At 42.5% G+C, this 15,288-nt stretch overlaps 1 protein-coding gene across 2 annotated transcripts in view; it reads right to left on the reverse strand.

The window, feature by feature from the left end:
* The window catches only part of TCP11L1 (t-complex 11 like 1), a 48,773-nt gene that overhangs the window by 16,502 nt on the left and 16,983 nt on the right, over window positions 1–15,288 (reverse strand). For both annotated transcript variants that reach the window (XM_021083207.1, XM_021083208.1), the window contains exons 4-8: window positions 14,711–14,831; window positions 13,235–13,455; window positions 8,836–8,972; window positions 5,644–5,840; window positions 755–936 (exon numbers count right to left, since the gene is read on the reverse strand). In XM_021083207.1, coding sequence (XP_020938866.1) covers window positions 755–936; window positions 5,644–5,840; window positions 8,836–8,972; window positions 13,235–13,455; window positions 14,711–14,831 — 858 coding nt within the window. The remainder of the gene's footprint in view (window positions 1–754; window positions 937–5,643; window positions 5,841–8,835; window positions 8,973–13,234; window positions 13,456–14,710; window positions 14,832–15,288) is intronic.

A 15,288-nucleotide genomic window follows, 5' to 3' on the forward strand; every position in this document is an offset into this window, starting at 1 on the left:
GAGCAAACTCGGCACTCAATTCCTCCACTTTGTAAGGAGGAGAATGTTTGAGAATGTTCCACTTGAAGAATCTTCTGAGTTGGACTTTGTCAGATACAGGTTTACTTAGAACCATTCAAAAATATTCTATATGCTGGAAACCACATAAATCACCCAATCTGATTTCACTGCAGGAGGAGGTAGAGCAGCTGTCCTCACTCAAGTGTGGATTAGTGCTGGTTGATAAATAATCCATTTATACCCAGCACAGAATGTCCAGGAGGAATGTGCAAAGGGCAGAAACTTTCATCACATTCACGTAACTCTGGGAGGAACACAGCTTGTTTCTTATTTGACCTTTCTTTAGGGCTGCGTTGACCACACTGTTGGTTGTTTGTGAAAGTAATTCACCGGGTAGCAACAAGCAGTTGAGCAAGTTTCGCTTTGTGAAGTTTTTATTTTGATTACCTGTGTGTCCAAGTAGGCACTAAGTCACCATGGAAGATGAATTTCTTACTATGCGTCCTGGTCACAAACACTTGAAAGTCACTGTCCTAGAGCCCTGCCAATCAACCTGAGTTGACTCTAACTATGACCCCACGGCCGTGAATAAATTCTGCAGGGGTGAAGAGCGCTAGACAGCCAAGTTTCCTCAGTCTCAGGAGAGTGGACCGGGTCCTGCCTTACACTGGAGACCCCTGTTCCAGTCTGTTCCTTGCCGCCTTCTGCCTCCCACCACCCACTGAAGGTCCAGCCACAGCACTTGGTCACTTACGGCTGATGCATATCCGTGAGCAGAATCTTCACAATCATCTTAAGTTTCTCAGCAAAGTCAGCCCGGCTGGAAATTCCTGGGGCTGCCATGCTGAACGTGACCAGCAACACGGCCCCCAGGACAGTCAGCTGTTCCAGCTGAAGCTGCAGCTCTTGAAAGCGAGAACGATCCATCAAAACTGTCTGCAATGATCCAAAGGAGACATACAGATGGCCAAACAACGCATGAAAAGGAGTTCCCGTCGTGGCACAGTGGTTAACGAATCTGACTAGGAACCATGAGGTTGCAGGTTTGATCCCTGGCCTTGCTCAGTGGGTTAAGGATCTGGCGTTGCCATGAGCTGTGGTGTAGGCTGCAGACGAGGCTTGGATCCGGCATTGCTGTGGCTCTGGCATAGGCTGTCCGCTACAGCTCCGATTCGACCCCTAGCCTGGGAACCTCCATATGCTGCGGGAGTGGCCCAAGAAATAGCAAAAAAAAAAAAAAAAAAAAAAAAAAAAAAAAGGCGCATGAAAAGATGCTCAATGTCACTAATTACTGGAGAAATGCAAATCAAAACTACTGTGAAGTACCACCTTACACTAGCTAGAATAGCTATCATCAAAAAGTCTACAAACAATCAATGCTGAGAGGGTGTGGAGAAAAGGGAACCCTATTACACTGTTGGTGGGAATGTAATTGGTGCAACCACTGTGGAGAACAGTACAGAGATTCCTCAAAAAACTTAAAGCAGAACTACCATATGATCTAGCGATCCCACTCCTGGGCATCTATCCAGAGACAACCATATTTTGAAGACACGTGTACTCCAATGTTCATTGCAGCACTATATACAATAGCCAAGACGTGGAAGCAACCTAAATGTCCACTGACAGAGGAATGGATAAAGAAGGTGTGTGTTTGTGTGTGTGGAGCTCTTGAAGTATCACGTGCACGACAGAATATCACTCAGCCATAAAAAAGAATGAAATAATGCCATCTGCAGCAACATGGATGAACCTAGGAATTATTATACTAAGTGACGTTAGACAGTGAAAGACAACCATATCACTTATATGCAGAATCTTAAAAAAAAAAAAAAAGGATACAAATGAACTTATTTGCAAAACAGAAACAGACTCACAGACTTTGAAAAACTTATGGTTACCAAAGGGGACAGGCAGCAGGCAGGGATGGGGGATGGACTTGGGGTTTGGGATTAGCATATGCACACTGAGGTATATGGAATGACTGGCCAACGGGGATCTGCTGTGTAGCACAGGGATCTCTCCCCAATAGATATCTGTGATAATCTATGTGGGAAAAAAGTCTGAATGAGAATGAATATGTGTCTATGTGTAACTGAATCACTCTGCTGTACAGCAGAAATTATCACAACCTTTTGGATCAACTATACGTCAATAAAACTTTTAAAAAATGGGGCAAAAACTGTTTGCAAAGAATAAAAGAGAAGTCATCCTGGAGTTCCTGCTGTGGCACAGTAAATCAAGAATTCACTGCAGCATCTTGGGTCACTGTGGAGGCAAGGATTAAAGGATCTGGCGTTGCCACAGGTGCAATGTAGGCTGTAGCTTTGGCTCAGATTCAATCCCTGGGCCAGAAACTTCTATATGCCATGGTGTGGTCATAACATTTAAAAAAAAAAAAAAAAAAAAGTCAGACGAAGAGCGAGGTCATCTCTGAGCTGTAGTTCAAGCTGTGGCCAGCAGAGGGCAGTGGGGCCGCAGCTCCCACACAGACCTGTGAAGTTCCCCTCTGGAGTTTCTGGTCCTTTCCCAGCCAACCATAAGGGAGTCATGTGTGAATTCTCCTTTCATCATAGAGCCCCTCCTCCCTTAGAATGGCTTCAGGAAAACATGAGACAGACTGGGTTTAAGTGCAGACTCTGTCATTTAATAACAGCATAACCTCATGCATGTTTTTTTCAATTCTCTGAGCCGTATGCCAAAGGGGGATTCCTACTTCACAGGGCTGTTTTAAAGATGAAAAAAGGACAATGTATATTAAGTAGCTGGCTGAGCCAGCACTCAATAAATACAAGTTACATCATTAGACGGGAAAAGAATAATGACGTACAGAGTGAGGATGCGACCCATCCCAGTTTTCCCAGGAGTGTCCTGGTTTAAAAACTGAAACTCCAAGTCCTGTGTTTACCCCTTTCCCACTCCTGGGCAAACCAGACAGCCAGCCACACTTTTCAGGGCATGGGAAAAAAGGAGGGGAGAAATGCACTTATTCACCTCAGTATCCCCCTCAGTATCCAGCACAAAGGAGGCTCTTAAGAACTGGTGAGTAGAGAAAGAGAAAAACAAACATTTAAGTAGGAAAAATAGGAATGACAGATAATGACCCAGAAGCACCTGCAAAGCAGTCAGTGAATGAATTGCCATGATGGTGTCTCTGTGTTATAGACAGCCCTGGTCCTGCCAGGCCAAAGTCCCCCGTGTGGGGTGAGGAAAAGGGCATTGAAAAGGCTGAAGAGGTATGACTTCTCATCAGTTTTTACAGGTTAATCAACTTTAAGGACCAGTCTTGCTATAAGAAACTGATACAGAGTACCCTTCATGGATCAGCAGTAATGAACCCAACTAGTATCCATGAGGATGTGGGTTTGATCCCTGGCCTCATTTGGTGGGTTAAGAATCCCATGTTGCTATGAGCTGTGGTGTAGGTCACAGACACAGCTTGGATCTGGGGCTGCTGTGGCGTAGGAAGGCAGCTGCAGCTCTGACTAGACCCCTAGCCTGGGAAATTCCATATGCCACAAGTGCGGCCCTAAGACAAGACAAAAAAAAAAGAGAGAAGAAAAAAGAAACGAATACACCAAATCAAGACATTAACAATGTGGGGCCTTAGCCCAGGATTCTCCCCAAGAAGTACAAACTACCTTTGAAGGCTGAGATTCCTCTATTGTTAAATAGACAGGCTTCACCAGTCTCTCTCCTAACTCCACTGTGTTACATGCCAAGATCCTTGCTTTGCAACCTCCCAGTACCGGGTAGTACTTGGGTTTAGGATGCAAAAGATTTCCAAGGATCATTCTGACAGTAGACATCTGACCCCAGTGAAGACACCATGTATCCCAGAGCTATTTTTTAAGAGAAATGTCAGGCTGACATGTCACTATTCAGGAAGAAGTCTCCTCACCCCCACTTCCACACCCTCTTTAGAGCCTCCTCTGGCACAAAACAGGGAAGTCAGAAGCAAGAGGTGAAACCTTAGGCTCACGTATTGAAAGGAAAAATAAGGAACTTAGATGAGAAAGAAATTTAGAGAAGTAATAGGATCTGAGGCTAGAAATAAGAAATCCCAGTGCCCTCAAAAAAGAAGGGGGAGTCTAGACGCCAAACCAGCTATTTGCTGGGGAAACCCCTTGTTAGTCACTTCCTGCTGTGAGAAGTATTTATGTGAAAAGCATACTAAGGAAAAAATATTGCTCCACATGGAAGGGGAAGATGTTCCTTTGGATAAAGCTGAAAAGCAACATCACTGTTCAAGTTTTCATCAAGATGAGTAAGAACAGGACAGAAGTTCAGCAGCTGAAACTGGAAGCCCCATTCACTGCTGGTGGACGGTCAAATAAGGCAGCCACTTTGGAAAAAAGACTGGCAGCTCCTCAGAGTGTTACACTTAATAGTTAACCCATGACGCGGCAATTCTAATCCTAGGTACATACCCAAAAGAACTGGGAACACAGGGCCACACAAAACCTTGTACACAAATATTCAGAGCAGCGCAATTCACAATAGTCCTAAAGTGGAAACAGCTCAAGTGTCCATCAACTGATGAATGGATAAAGCACAATGTGGTAGAGCCATACAACAGAGTGTTATTCAGCCTTAAAAAGAAACATCAACAACAACAGGGATGAACCTTGAAGAGATTACAGGAAGTGAAATAAGGAAGACAAAAGGACACAAGTACTGACTGATTTAATTCTTATGAGGTGCCCAGAGGCATCAAACTCAGAAACAGGAAACAGAGGTTGCCACGAGCTGGGGGTGGGGAGGGAGGAACGAGGAGTTAAGTGTTTAAAGGATAGAATTTCAATTTGTGAAGATAGAAAAGTTCTGTACATGGGTGGTGGGGATGGCTGCACAGCAATGTCAGTGTACTTAATGCCACTGCAACTGTACATTTAAAAATGGTAAGTTCTGAGTTCCTGTTGTGGCTCAGTGGTAAGGAACCCACCTAGTATCTATCTATGAGGACATGGGTTCAATCCCTGGCTCAGGGGGTTAAGGATCAAGGGTTGCCGTGAGCTGGGGTGAAGGTTGCAGTCGAGGCTCTGATTTGGCGTTGCTGTGGCTGTGGGGTAGGCCAACAGCTACAGCTCTGATTTGACCCCTAGCCGGGAAACCTCCAATATCCCTTGGGTGTGGCCCTAAAAAGACAATAAAATAAAATAAAAAAATAAATAAAATAAAAATGGTTTTATGTTACATATATTTCATCACAATTAAAACAACACTTTAAAAAAAGGGAATGAAGTACTGATACATGCTACAACAGATGAACTTTATGCTTAGAAGAAGCCAGACACAAAAGGCCAATATTCCATGATTCCGTTTACACGAAAAGTCCAGAACAGGACAAATGCACAGAGACAGAAAGTAGATGAATGGCTGCCAAGGTGGTGGTGGGGGGGTGGGGTGCGGGGAGAGGTGGTGACTGCTAATGGGTACAGGGTTTCTTTTTGGGGTGAAGAAAACATTCTGATATTAAATACAGTTCATGGCCACACAATTCTGTGAATATACTCAAAACCAATGAGTTGTACAACTTTAAAAAGAAAAATTTTCTGGTATGTGAACTGTGACAAAGCTTACTTTTTAAAGGTTCAGCAGCGCAAAAAGAAAGGAGCAGTCAAACTGCTCTGGAGCACCTACTTCAGGGAAAAGTCTGTGCAGGTGGTCCCACTTCAGAAGCTTCAGGTACGCATAATTCTGGACCGCAGCAGGGTCTGGCCTGGGACTGGCCTCAGAGCCAGCCGCCCCTCCCCCAGCTGGCAGGGCATTTCTATACCTCTGATTCATGAGGTCATCTGCGGCTTCTTCCAGCCACTGAGTGACAAAGTCCAGGGAATCTGTGAAAAGGAAGGCTTTGAATATTACTGGAAGGCTCCCAGAGGGACGCTTCCCAGGGTAACTTCAGGGAAGTTCTTCCTGGAAATGTGGTCAAGTATACAGCATGGACTTTGGAATCAAACAGACCTTGGTTCAAATCACAGGACTACCAATTACTAGTTGGGTGACCTTAGATTTCTGTCTGACTATCGAGATCCTTTATTTTTTTTTTAGGGCTGCACCCACAGAATATGGAAGTTCCCAGGCTAGGGGTTGAATTGGAGCTACAACTGCCGGCCTACACCACAGCCACAGCAACTCGGGATCTGAGCTGTGTCTTCAACCTACACCACAGCTTGAGACAACGCCAGATCCTTAACCTACTTAGCAAGGCCAGGGATCAAACCCACATCCTCATGGATACTAGTCAAGTTTGTTACTGCTGAGCCATGATGGGAACTCCAAGATTCTTTTGTTTTTTAAATTACTCAATGAATTGTATTACACTTATAGTTGTACAATGATCATCACAACCAAATTTTATAGCATTTCCATCCCAAACTCTCTGTGCATCTCCCCATCCGATCCTTCAAGATTCTTAATATAGGAGTTCCTGTTGTGGTACAGCGGAAACAAATCCAACTAATAACCAAGAGGTTGCGGTTTTGATCTCTGGCCTCGATCAGTAGGTTAAGGATCTGGCGTTGCCGTGAGCTGTGGTGTAGGTCGCAGATGCAGCTCAGATCTGGCATTGCTATGGTTCTGGTGTAGGCTGGCAGCTGTAGCTTCGATTAGACACCTAGCCTGGGAACCTCCGTATGCTGTGGGTGTGGCCCTAAAAAGCAAAAAATAAAAAATAAAAAAATAAAAAAAATAAAGATTCTTAATATAAAGAAATGTCCACCACCGCCTCACGGGCTGTGGTGAGGATTAACCATGGTGAATGTGGAGCACGTGGCCGGGCTGTACCACCTTGGATGTTCAACAGACTTTCACACTCCTCTCTCGCACCCTAACCTCTCATGCATGACATGTGGCTGGAAGCTGGGATAACTCCAGCTCACTGAGATGCAAAAACTCTTGCCCAGAGACAGATGGGGTTAAGACACTGGCTAGAGTTTCCCAGTGTAAACCATCTTCCTCACTGAAGATGAGGTGTACCCATCTAGATCTTACTTTTGCCTCAATTTGTTTTAATTCAGCCTTGTGGGGGCTAAGTTCTATCATGTGTCTGACATGGACTGTGCAGCATTTGCAGCACCATGGAGGGAATCTCAGCTGTCTTTCATCCTCCATCCTTTCTATACTCTTCTTTTTTTCTTTTCTTTTTTTCTCTTTAATTATAGTTGATTTACAATGTTGTGATCCCTACTCTTTTAAGCTGAGTAATACACTGGGGATTCTGAGGGACACAAGAGAAGATGATGAGGTTTTTGTACACATTGTCTGAGCAAAAACTCCCTGACAGGACATGGAGTGACCTGCAGCCCTGCCAATGGAAGCCACCTTACAACCAAGTGGATAGCCAAGGGTATGGCTGGGGCCTTCACTGCTGCTGCAGGACACACCTCTGGCTCTGCCCACATGCTGATCATGCTGAGCTCTTGGTTCTGAGCTTCGCTCTCCCTTTAGCCTCTGCTGACAGCATTCTGTAGGCCATCAGCTCAGCAGCCTTGGCTTTCAGGTTCCGAGTGATGTGCATTAGCCTCTGTTCAGCTCAGGGACTGGGCCCACTGCCGGCACCTGGCACTCCCACTCCAGCTTGTCAGCCTATAAAACTGCAACCCTGATGTCTCCTGAGGGGTAGTAGCATGCTTGTGGGAAAGGGAGCTAGAGTGGTCATCAATTCTGATCAGAAATATCTCAAAACCCATTCCCAAATCTGTAAAATGGGGTTACAATATAGTGCCTACCTCATAGGCTTCCTGTGAGGTCGTATATGGCAAGAGCCTGGTACATAGTAACACTAACCAATCATCTGCTAGTTCTGCTAGTTCTGCTCCTTCTACTCTGCTCCTCGACTCTCCCTGGCCCTCAGGGCCATCTCGACTTCTCTGCTTGGGCTGGATAAACAACTGCTCAGGGCACTGAACTGACTATTCTGGTCAGGCTACACAATCTACCCGGAGACTGCCATTTACATCTAGTAACCCGCAAAATTAGAGGCTAAACGGAACACATAATAAATTGGAAGACAGCGATGCACTCAGAACATCAGCTGCCAATGCAGAGACCAAAAAAAGCACCCTAGAAATGCAACATAGTTTGGATTTTAAGTTCTCTCTTTCCTGCAATCATCTGAGAGGTTCATAAAACTAAGACTTTTTCTGGGTCTGAAACCAGAAGATTTATGTACACAGAACAGAAGCAAAGTGAAATTTCTTGATGTACCTCATTGGGAGGAGTTTGAAAAGTGAGTTACACAGTGGTGAGAAACTCGTCATGTTTTTAAAATCAAGACCAATTATACAATTTACCCCAAACTGGTGATTTCATTAAAAACCCACTTAATTTAAGACTTCCTCATTCTTGGAGCTCCTGTCATGGTTCAGTGGTCAGAGAATCTGACTAGGAACCACGTGGTTGCGGGTTTGATCCCTGGCCTTGCTCAGTGGGTTAAGGATCCGGCGTTGCCGTGAGCTGTGGTATAGGTCACAGACACGACTTGGATCCCGTGTTGCTGTGGCTCTGGCATAGGCTGGTGGCTACAGCTCTGATTGGACCCCTAGCCTGGGAACCTCCATATGCCACGGGAGCGGCCCAAGAAAATGTCAAAAAGACAAAAAAAAAAAGACTTCCTCAATCTTTTAAATTCCTGTCTTGTCTCCCATTTACAGTTCTCTTGCTTGTCAACTAAGTTTTCAAGGCCTGACATTCTGTGCTTCTGTCTTCAAATTAAGACTATTCTCATACTAAATTTTCGTTTTGTTTTGAAACTATCGTTAGGCAACAAGCTACAGCAGCTAAAATGAAAAACACAGACAACAAACAAGCACCACAAAATTTGAAACATACTTGGCTGCTTCTCCAAAAGCTCTTGAAACTGCTTTCTTTCATATTCAACTGACTGCTGCATGAGATGCGGCCTAATGCTACTGACAGCGAAGTTTGCCATGTCCACTTTCATCATGTCCAACACGGAAAAAATGGCCCTGAAAGAGACAAAAGGACTTAGCACTGGGCACTTGTAAACACTGGTATAGAAAAAATTATGTGAGCTAATTTGAGATAGTTTTTTCATCTCAGAAAGTGTGGCAAGAAAAGCTGGAGAAACCAGGTTAAGAAAAACAAATGCAGAAGAAAGGACCGCAATTTTTTTTTCGAATTTATTTATTTTTTGTTTATTTATTTTTCATTATTTATTTATTTATTTATTTATTTTGTCTTTTTGCTATTTCTTTGGGCCGCTCCTTCGGCATATGGAGGTTCCCAGGCTAGGGGTTAAATTGGAGCTGTAGCCACTGGCCTACGCCAGAACCACAGCAACTCGGGATCCGAGCTGCGTCTGCAACCTACACCACAGCTCACAGCAACGCCGGATCGTTAACCCACTGAGCAAGGGCAGAGACCGAACCCGCAAACTCGTGGTTCCTAGTCGGATTCGTTAACCACTGCGCCACGACGGGAACTCCAGGACTGCAAATTTTTAAACTGCTCTCTGTCCCCACTCTCTCCCCTAAGCAAACATCACTTTCCCCACTGACTGCCTGTGTGGCCCACTGCTTGGCTCCGAGTTAGCCCTCAGACCCTAATGGCAGCCACAGAGGAAGGACGGCCCCAGACCTCAGGTTAAGAGCAGAGAGCTCACCACCTGATCTCCACACTCACACTGGTTCATTCCCCTTCCCAGGAAAATCAAGAAAGGTAATTCTCTTTTCCTCTCCTCTAATCCCAGTCTCTGAGTTTCAGGATAGGTTTTATGCTCTAGCGCTCGTGGCATAAATGCTCATTTGCACTCTGAATGCACCCACTGGGCAGACCTGGCCTGATGCCAAGGGTGCCTTTCATCTGCCTGTCACATACCTGAACAACTCTTGCTAGAGATCGGGAGCTGCTAAGTGACCTATCTGCAAGGTGGTTCAGAACTGAAGATGCAGGTTTAGGTGTAGCCCTACACGGAGGTGGGAACAGAACTGAATGTTGTCCTCCAAGTCTCCTGGTGCCCTTTGGGACTGACTGAACATCAAAGAATAAACTCATCAGAATTCCCATTGTGGTGCAGTGGAAACAAATCTGACTAGGAACAATGAGATTTTGGGTTTGATCTCTGGTCTCACTCAGTGGGTTAAGGATCCGGCGTTGCCATGAGCTGTGGTGTAGGTTGCAGACACGGCTTGGATCCCGCGTTGCTGTGGCTCTGGTGTAGGCTGGCGGCTACACCTCCGATTAGATCCCTAGCCTGGGAACCTCCATATGCCGCAAGTGCAGCCCTAACAAGCCAAAAAAAAAAAAAAAAAAAAAAAAAAAAAAGAATAAACTCATCCACACATAAGGTGATTGTATATGGGAAAGGGCACACAGTCAGGGCCCCTCCCCCTGCCATTCTGTCCCTCTCCCAAATACATGGGGCGGTCCACTTTCTGGAGAGCATTCTGCCTCTCCTCTGAGCATTTCCTCTAAATCCATCTACAAGAAACCAGACTGTTGGAAACTGCCAACTGACAGACCACTGACTGGAAATAACCTACAAAAATGTTTTGTGCACACACAGTGTTTTTGAAAGCCGAGACTCCTAGCTTCTCTTAAAAAAATCAAAAGATCCGGCAACATGGGTCCATGTTCCATCACGGCCACCATCAGCTGGCACCAAGAGGCCAGTGTGGCTTCCTTCATAGATGATATGGATTCCCAGTTTCTAAGTTTCCCTAGTTCCTTCTCTCCAGTAGGAATCTAAGTTAGGTTGAGTTTGCTACAAGCTCTTTCCCCAGAGGACTTTCAAGGAATTCCTCATTTAACTTTGCTAGATTGTAAGCTATATTGACTATATTGACTATATTAATGACTATATTATTTCCAATGTCTAGCAACGTCTAGCACCGCCCAGCACATAAGAGGTGCTCAGTAAGAGCCTGTTGAATGAATGAATAAATCAATAACTATTTTTTAGGCAGTCTTTCTAACATGCTCTTTCTAAACTCTGTCTTAACCTTACAATGCAGGGTTTTTTTCTACGTACTAAATATTGATATCAAATGATTACAAAAGCTAGAAATGAAAGAAAACTTTTTTGCTTCTAAAACTTTTGGAAAGCAACTTGATAACATGTAATGGGTCTTATAACTGTTCGTATCTTCTGACACAGTAATCCCATTTTAAGAAACTATCTTTAGGAAATAACCTAAAACAGAAAAAAGTTTTGTGCAGAGATATTCATTGTAGGGTAAATAGTAAATAACTATACATAATCTAATTACTCATCTTAACAGAGAAATAGTTAATCATATCTATGCAAATGAATATTTTGCAGGCACTGAAAATGCTTATGAGAAGTTTAAAAAAGCAATATAAGTTGGTTATAACAGGACGATGCAAGAGATCCTTGCAGTGTTAGAACTATGCAGTATCTTGAATGCGGTGAAATTGTATACAAATTACTATACGTAAACACACATGTGTAAACAGTAAATCTAAATGAGATCAGTGGATTGTATCATCATCAACATCCTGGTCGTGATAAACTAGTTTTGCAAAAATATCCACTAGTTTTGGATATTTCATGTCTTTCTGTTTTATTGGATTCTATGTTGATTTTAGAAAAAAAGAAAAAGAAAGAAAGACTTGAATTTTAACATTTTTTAAACATACATTAATCATCAGTCTTTGCCTTGACCTGCCTTCAACCAGTTAAAGAGTACGGGGACTAGGACGCCTATAACCTCCCTAGAGTCTCAAGTCCTCTTTTTTCCCCTTCCTTCTTTTTTTCTTTTAACCTTCCCTTTCTCTTTCTTCATTCCCACCCTCTCTTTTTTCTTATTAAAATTTTAATGGTATGGAACACTTTGTGAATTTGGTGTCGTCCTTGCACAGGAGCTGTGCTATTCTTTATCATTCCAATTTTAGCATATGTGCTGCTGACGTGACACAAGATGTTTGCTTTTTTTTTTTTTTTAAATACATGAATACCTACAGTTCATGAAGTCTAACTTTAATTATTTTTATTTATTTATTTATTTATTTTGCTTTTTAGGGCCACACCTTCTGGCATATGGAGGTTCCCAGGCTAGGGATCCAACTGGGGCTACAGCTGCCGGCCTACACCACAGCCACAGCAAATGCAGGATCTGAGCCACATCTGTGACCTACACCACAGCTCATGGCAGTGCCAGATAGGCAACACCAGATCCTTAACCGACAGAGTGAGGCCAGGGATCAAACCCGCAAACTCACGGTTCCTAGTGGATTCATTTTGCTGTGCCACAATGGGAACTCCGATGAAGTCTAACTCTAAAAATAGGCTCTGTAAGCTTGCTAGCTATTATTGTTATAACACCATGCCAATCCCATCTATCACCTCATTCAACTTCCATACAATCCTATGAGGCAGGCAATAAAATCTTATTTTATAGATAGGATAAATCAGATTTCAGAGAGGCTAAAGATACCTTGTACAAGGTCATAAAAACCAGAAAATTTAGAGAATGATATCTGAACTTAGGACTACCTGGATCATAGGCAACTACTTGAAAAATTCTTTTACCAAAATATTTTGCCACATTAAACAAAATAATTATTTTTGGTCAATAATGTGAAGAATAGAAGAATATTTTATATACAAGGAAAGCTAGCATTTATTTTTAAGTCTCCACTTATATTAGGACAAGAGAAAAATATTTATATTGTAATATGAAATTATTAACTAAAATATAAAGGGGTTTTGTTAATGTAAGGATTTTTTTATGTTAGAATGGGCTGTGGAGAAAAATATGGACTCTTTCTAGAAGGATTGGTAGGGCATTTGATTTTATTTAGATTAGTTTAATATTGATACTGTTGGTTGGTTAAAAGCATGCTCTCTTCCTCTAGAAAGGCTTAGGTTCAAATCACAATGCTGTCACTTTAAAGCTCTTTGTCGTTGGGCTGTTCATGTGACCTTTGAACTTCATCTTCTCATTGAGAAATTGTGTATGATGATACACGACTTCATTGGGGTGAGTAAAAGAATTAAGTCCCTCAGCAATGTGCCTATCGGAGGATAAATACTTCAAAAATATTAGTTTATTATCATGAAGAAGGAGGCAAAGAAAGAGAATCTCCATAATCTCTTCTAATTCTGTAATGATGTGATGTGGTTTTGAGAAAACTCAATGTGTTTGTGTTTAGGGGGCTGGCTAAATAAATTCACATTCTTAAAAAAAAAAAAAAAAAAGTCTCTGTAATTTAGGTGCACTGAAGGTGATTAACACAATTTCCATACCTGAAAAGGGGTACAATTTCCTTAATGTCCTTTAGTTTCTTAACTTCCTCATCTCGAACAGGTGCACACAGTGTCCCCATCATGCCGATAATGAATTCCGCCAGCTTGGAAATGTCCAAGGCCCCATTCTCTGCCTCCTGCTTTATCAGATCCAGATCCAAGACTTCTGTAATCTGGTTTCTCAGTCTAGTGTGACCAGGCAGCAAGAAAGATAAGAGAGTCTACAAGAAAGCACAGCCAAGTTTAACCAAAGTGTCCTAGTCAGACACCATTTTTGATTACATGTATAGGAATAAGGGCTTACCATATGTGCATATAATGCTGCACACATTTAACCTCTTATTCAACAAATCCACAGAAAAACATGTTTACAAATCACTTAGACTAGTTATTTAAGCTTCTACTTAAGCTCCAGGTAGCAATAAACTGGACACAGGAAGGCAAAACTGTTAAAAGTGAGGGAAAAAAACACATTAATTAAAGTTAGCCTGTAAGCTAATGACAAATGCCATTTTCCACAGGTTAATTCTTTGAAAAACTGTGACTGGGAGTTCCCATTGTGGCGCAGCAGAAATGAATCCAACTAGGAACCATGAGGTTGCAGGTTCAATCTCTGCCCCATTCAGTGGGTTAAGGATCCGGTGTTGCCATGAGCTATGGTGTAGGTCGCAGACGTGGCTTGGATTCTGCGTTGCTGTGGCAGAGGCCAGCAGCTGCAGCTCCGATTCAGCCCCTAGTCTTGGAACCTCCATATGCCACTGGTGCAGCCCTAAAAAGCAACAAAACAAAACAAAACAACTATTACTGAAGGTCCTACAAAAACAGTCCTACTTTCCACTTAATTCCTTCTCTATCCCACAGATGGAATCACTCTTTTGGTTGTTACAAATTAAAGGTGTCCATACCTGTCAAAAATTTTATAAGTCATCTATATTTTATACAATTACTTGTTTCCTTTAAATAATTCTATTTTTTTTAATGTGAACTTTTTTTCATTTATAAGAGTAGTGCACTCAGACTATCACAGCTTATGTGAAGTTTTTTAAAGGGCATTAAGCCAAAAACACTACAAACTGGAGTTCACATTGTGCCTCAGCCCAACAAACCCAACTAGTATCCATGAGGACGCAGATTCGATCCCTGGCCTTGCTCAGTGGGTTAAATGATCCATTGTTGGTGTGAGCTGTGGTGTAGGTCACAGACAAGGCTCAGATCCTGTGTTGCTGTGGCTGTGGTGTAGCCGGGCAGCTACAGCTCCGATTCAACTCCTAGACTGGAAACCTCCACATGCTGCATGTGCGGCCCTAAAAAGACAAAACAAAACAAACAAAAAAACCCCCTTCAAACCTCCATTTTGGCAAGCAATTTAAAATCTTGATCCTTTCATTTCTTTAAAGCTTTCTGACACAGTAACACCGAGAGGATGAGTAAATACTCCTAACACCGGAAAACCACCACAACTGCGCTTTGCCTCACCTCTTTGATCTCACCAACAAGTTTGATGGCCCGGTCATATGTTGGGGGGTCTTCACTTAGCTGGACGCTCAAGCAATCCCAGAAAGCTTTATGTACAATGTCCTTTACTCTCTTCTCCAAGCTGGAGGCAGATGGAAAAAGGAGCAAAAGCAAATAAAATGTTATAGTTTCAAATCACTTTCAAAAGCAGGTTCTATGGGTTTAGGTTCAAAATGCTTTAAAAAATAATTTGGATGAAAGAAAAGATTTCCCAGATATACCTACACCAATCATATACCTTATTTTTAATGAGTGACTTATTCAATAAGTACCTCAATGGAAAGAATAACTTTCAATTAATCTGACAGATGGCATTAATCCAATTAATAGCACAGAACAGTGCTATATGATAAAAAGAATATTGGAGATTTCTGATCTGAATTTTTAGTTCCCTAATACCAGCAAGTTTCCTAAGGTATTTATGGCTGAGTTGTTTAAAACTTTAAACCTTGTTTGTTCCCTAAAATTATCCTAGTCCCATGTGACATATGGGACTATTTAATTAGGTACCAAATTATAACATATATAACATTTAATGA

Source organism: Sus scrofa, chromosome 2 (assembly GCF_000003025.6).
Source record: "Sus scrofa isolate TJ Tabasco breed Duroc chromosome 2, Sscrofa11.1, whole genome shotgun sequence".
NCBI classification, from domain to species: Eukaryota; Metazoa; Chordata; class Mammalia; order Artiodactyla; family Suidae; genus Sus; species Sus scrofa.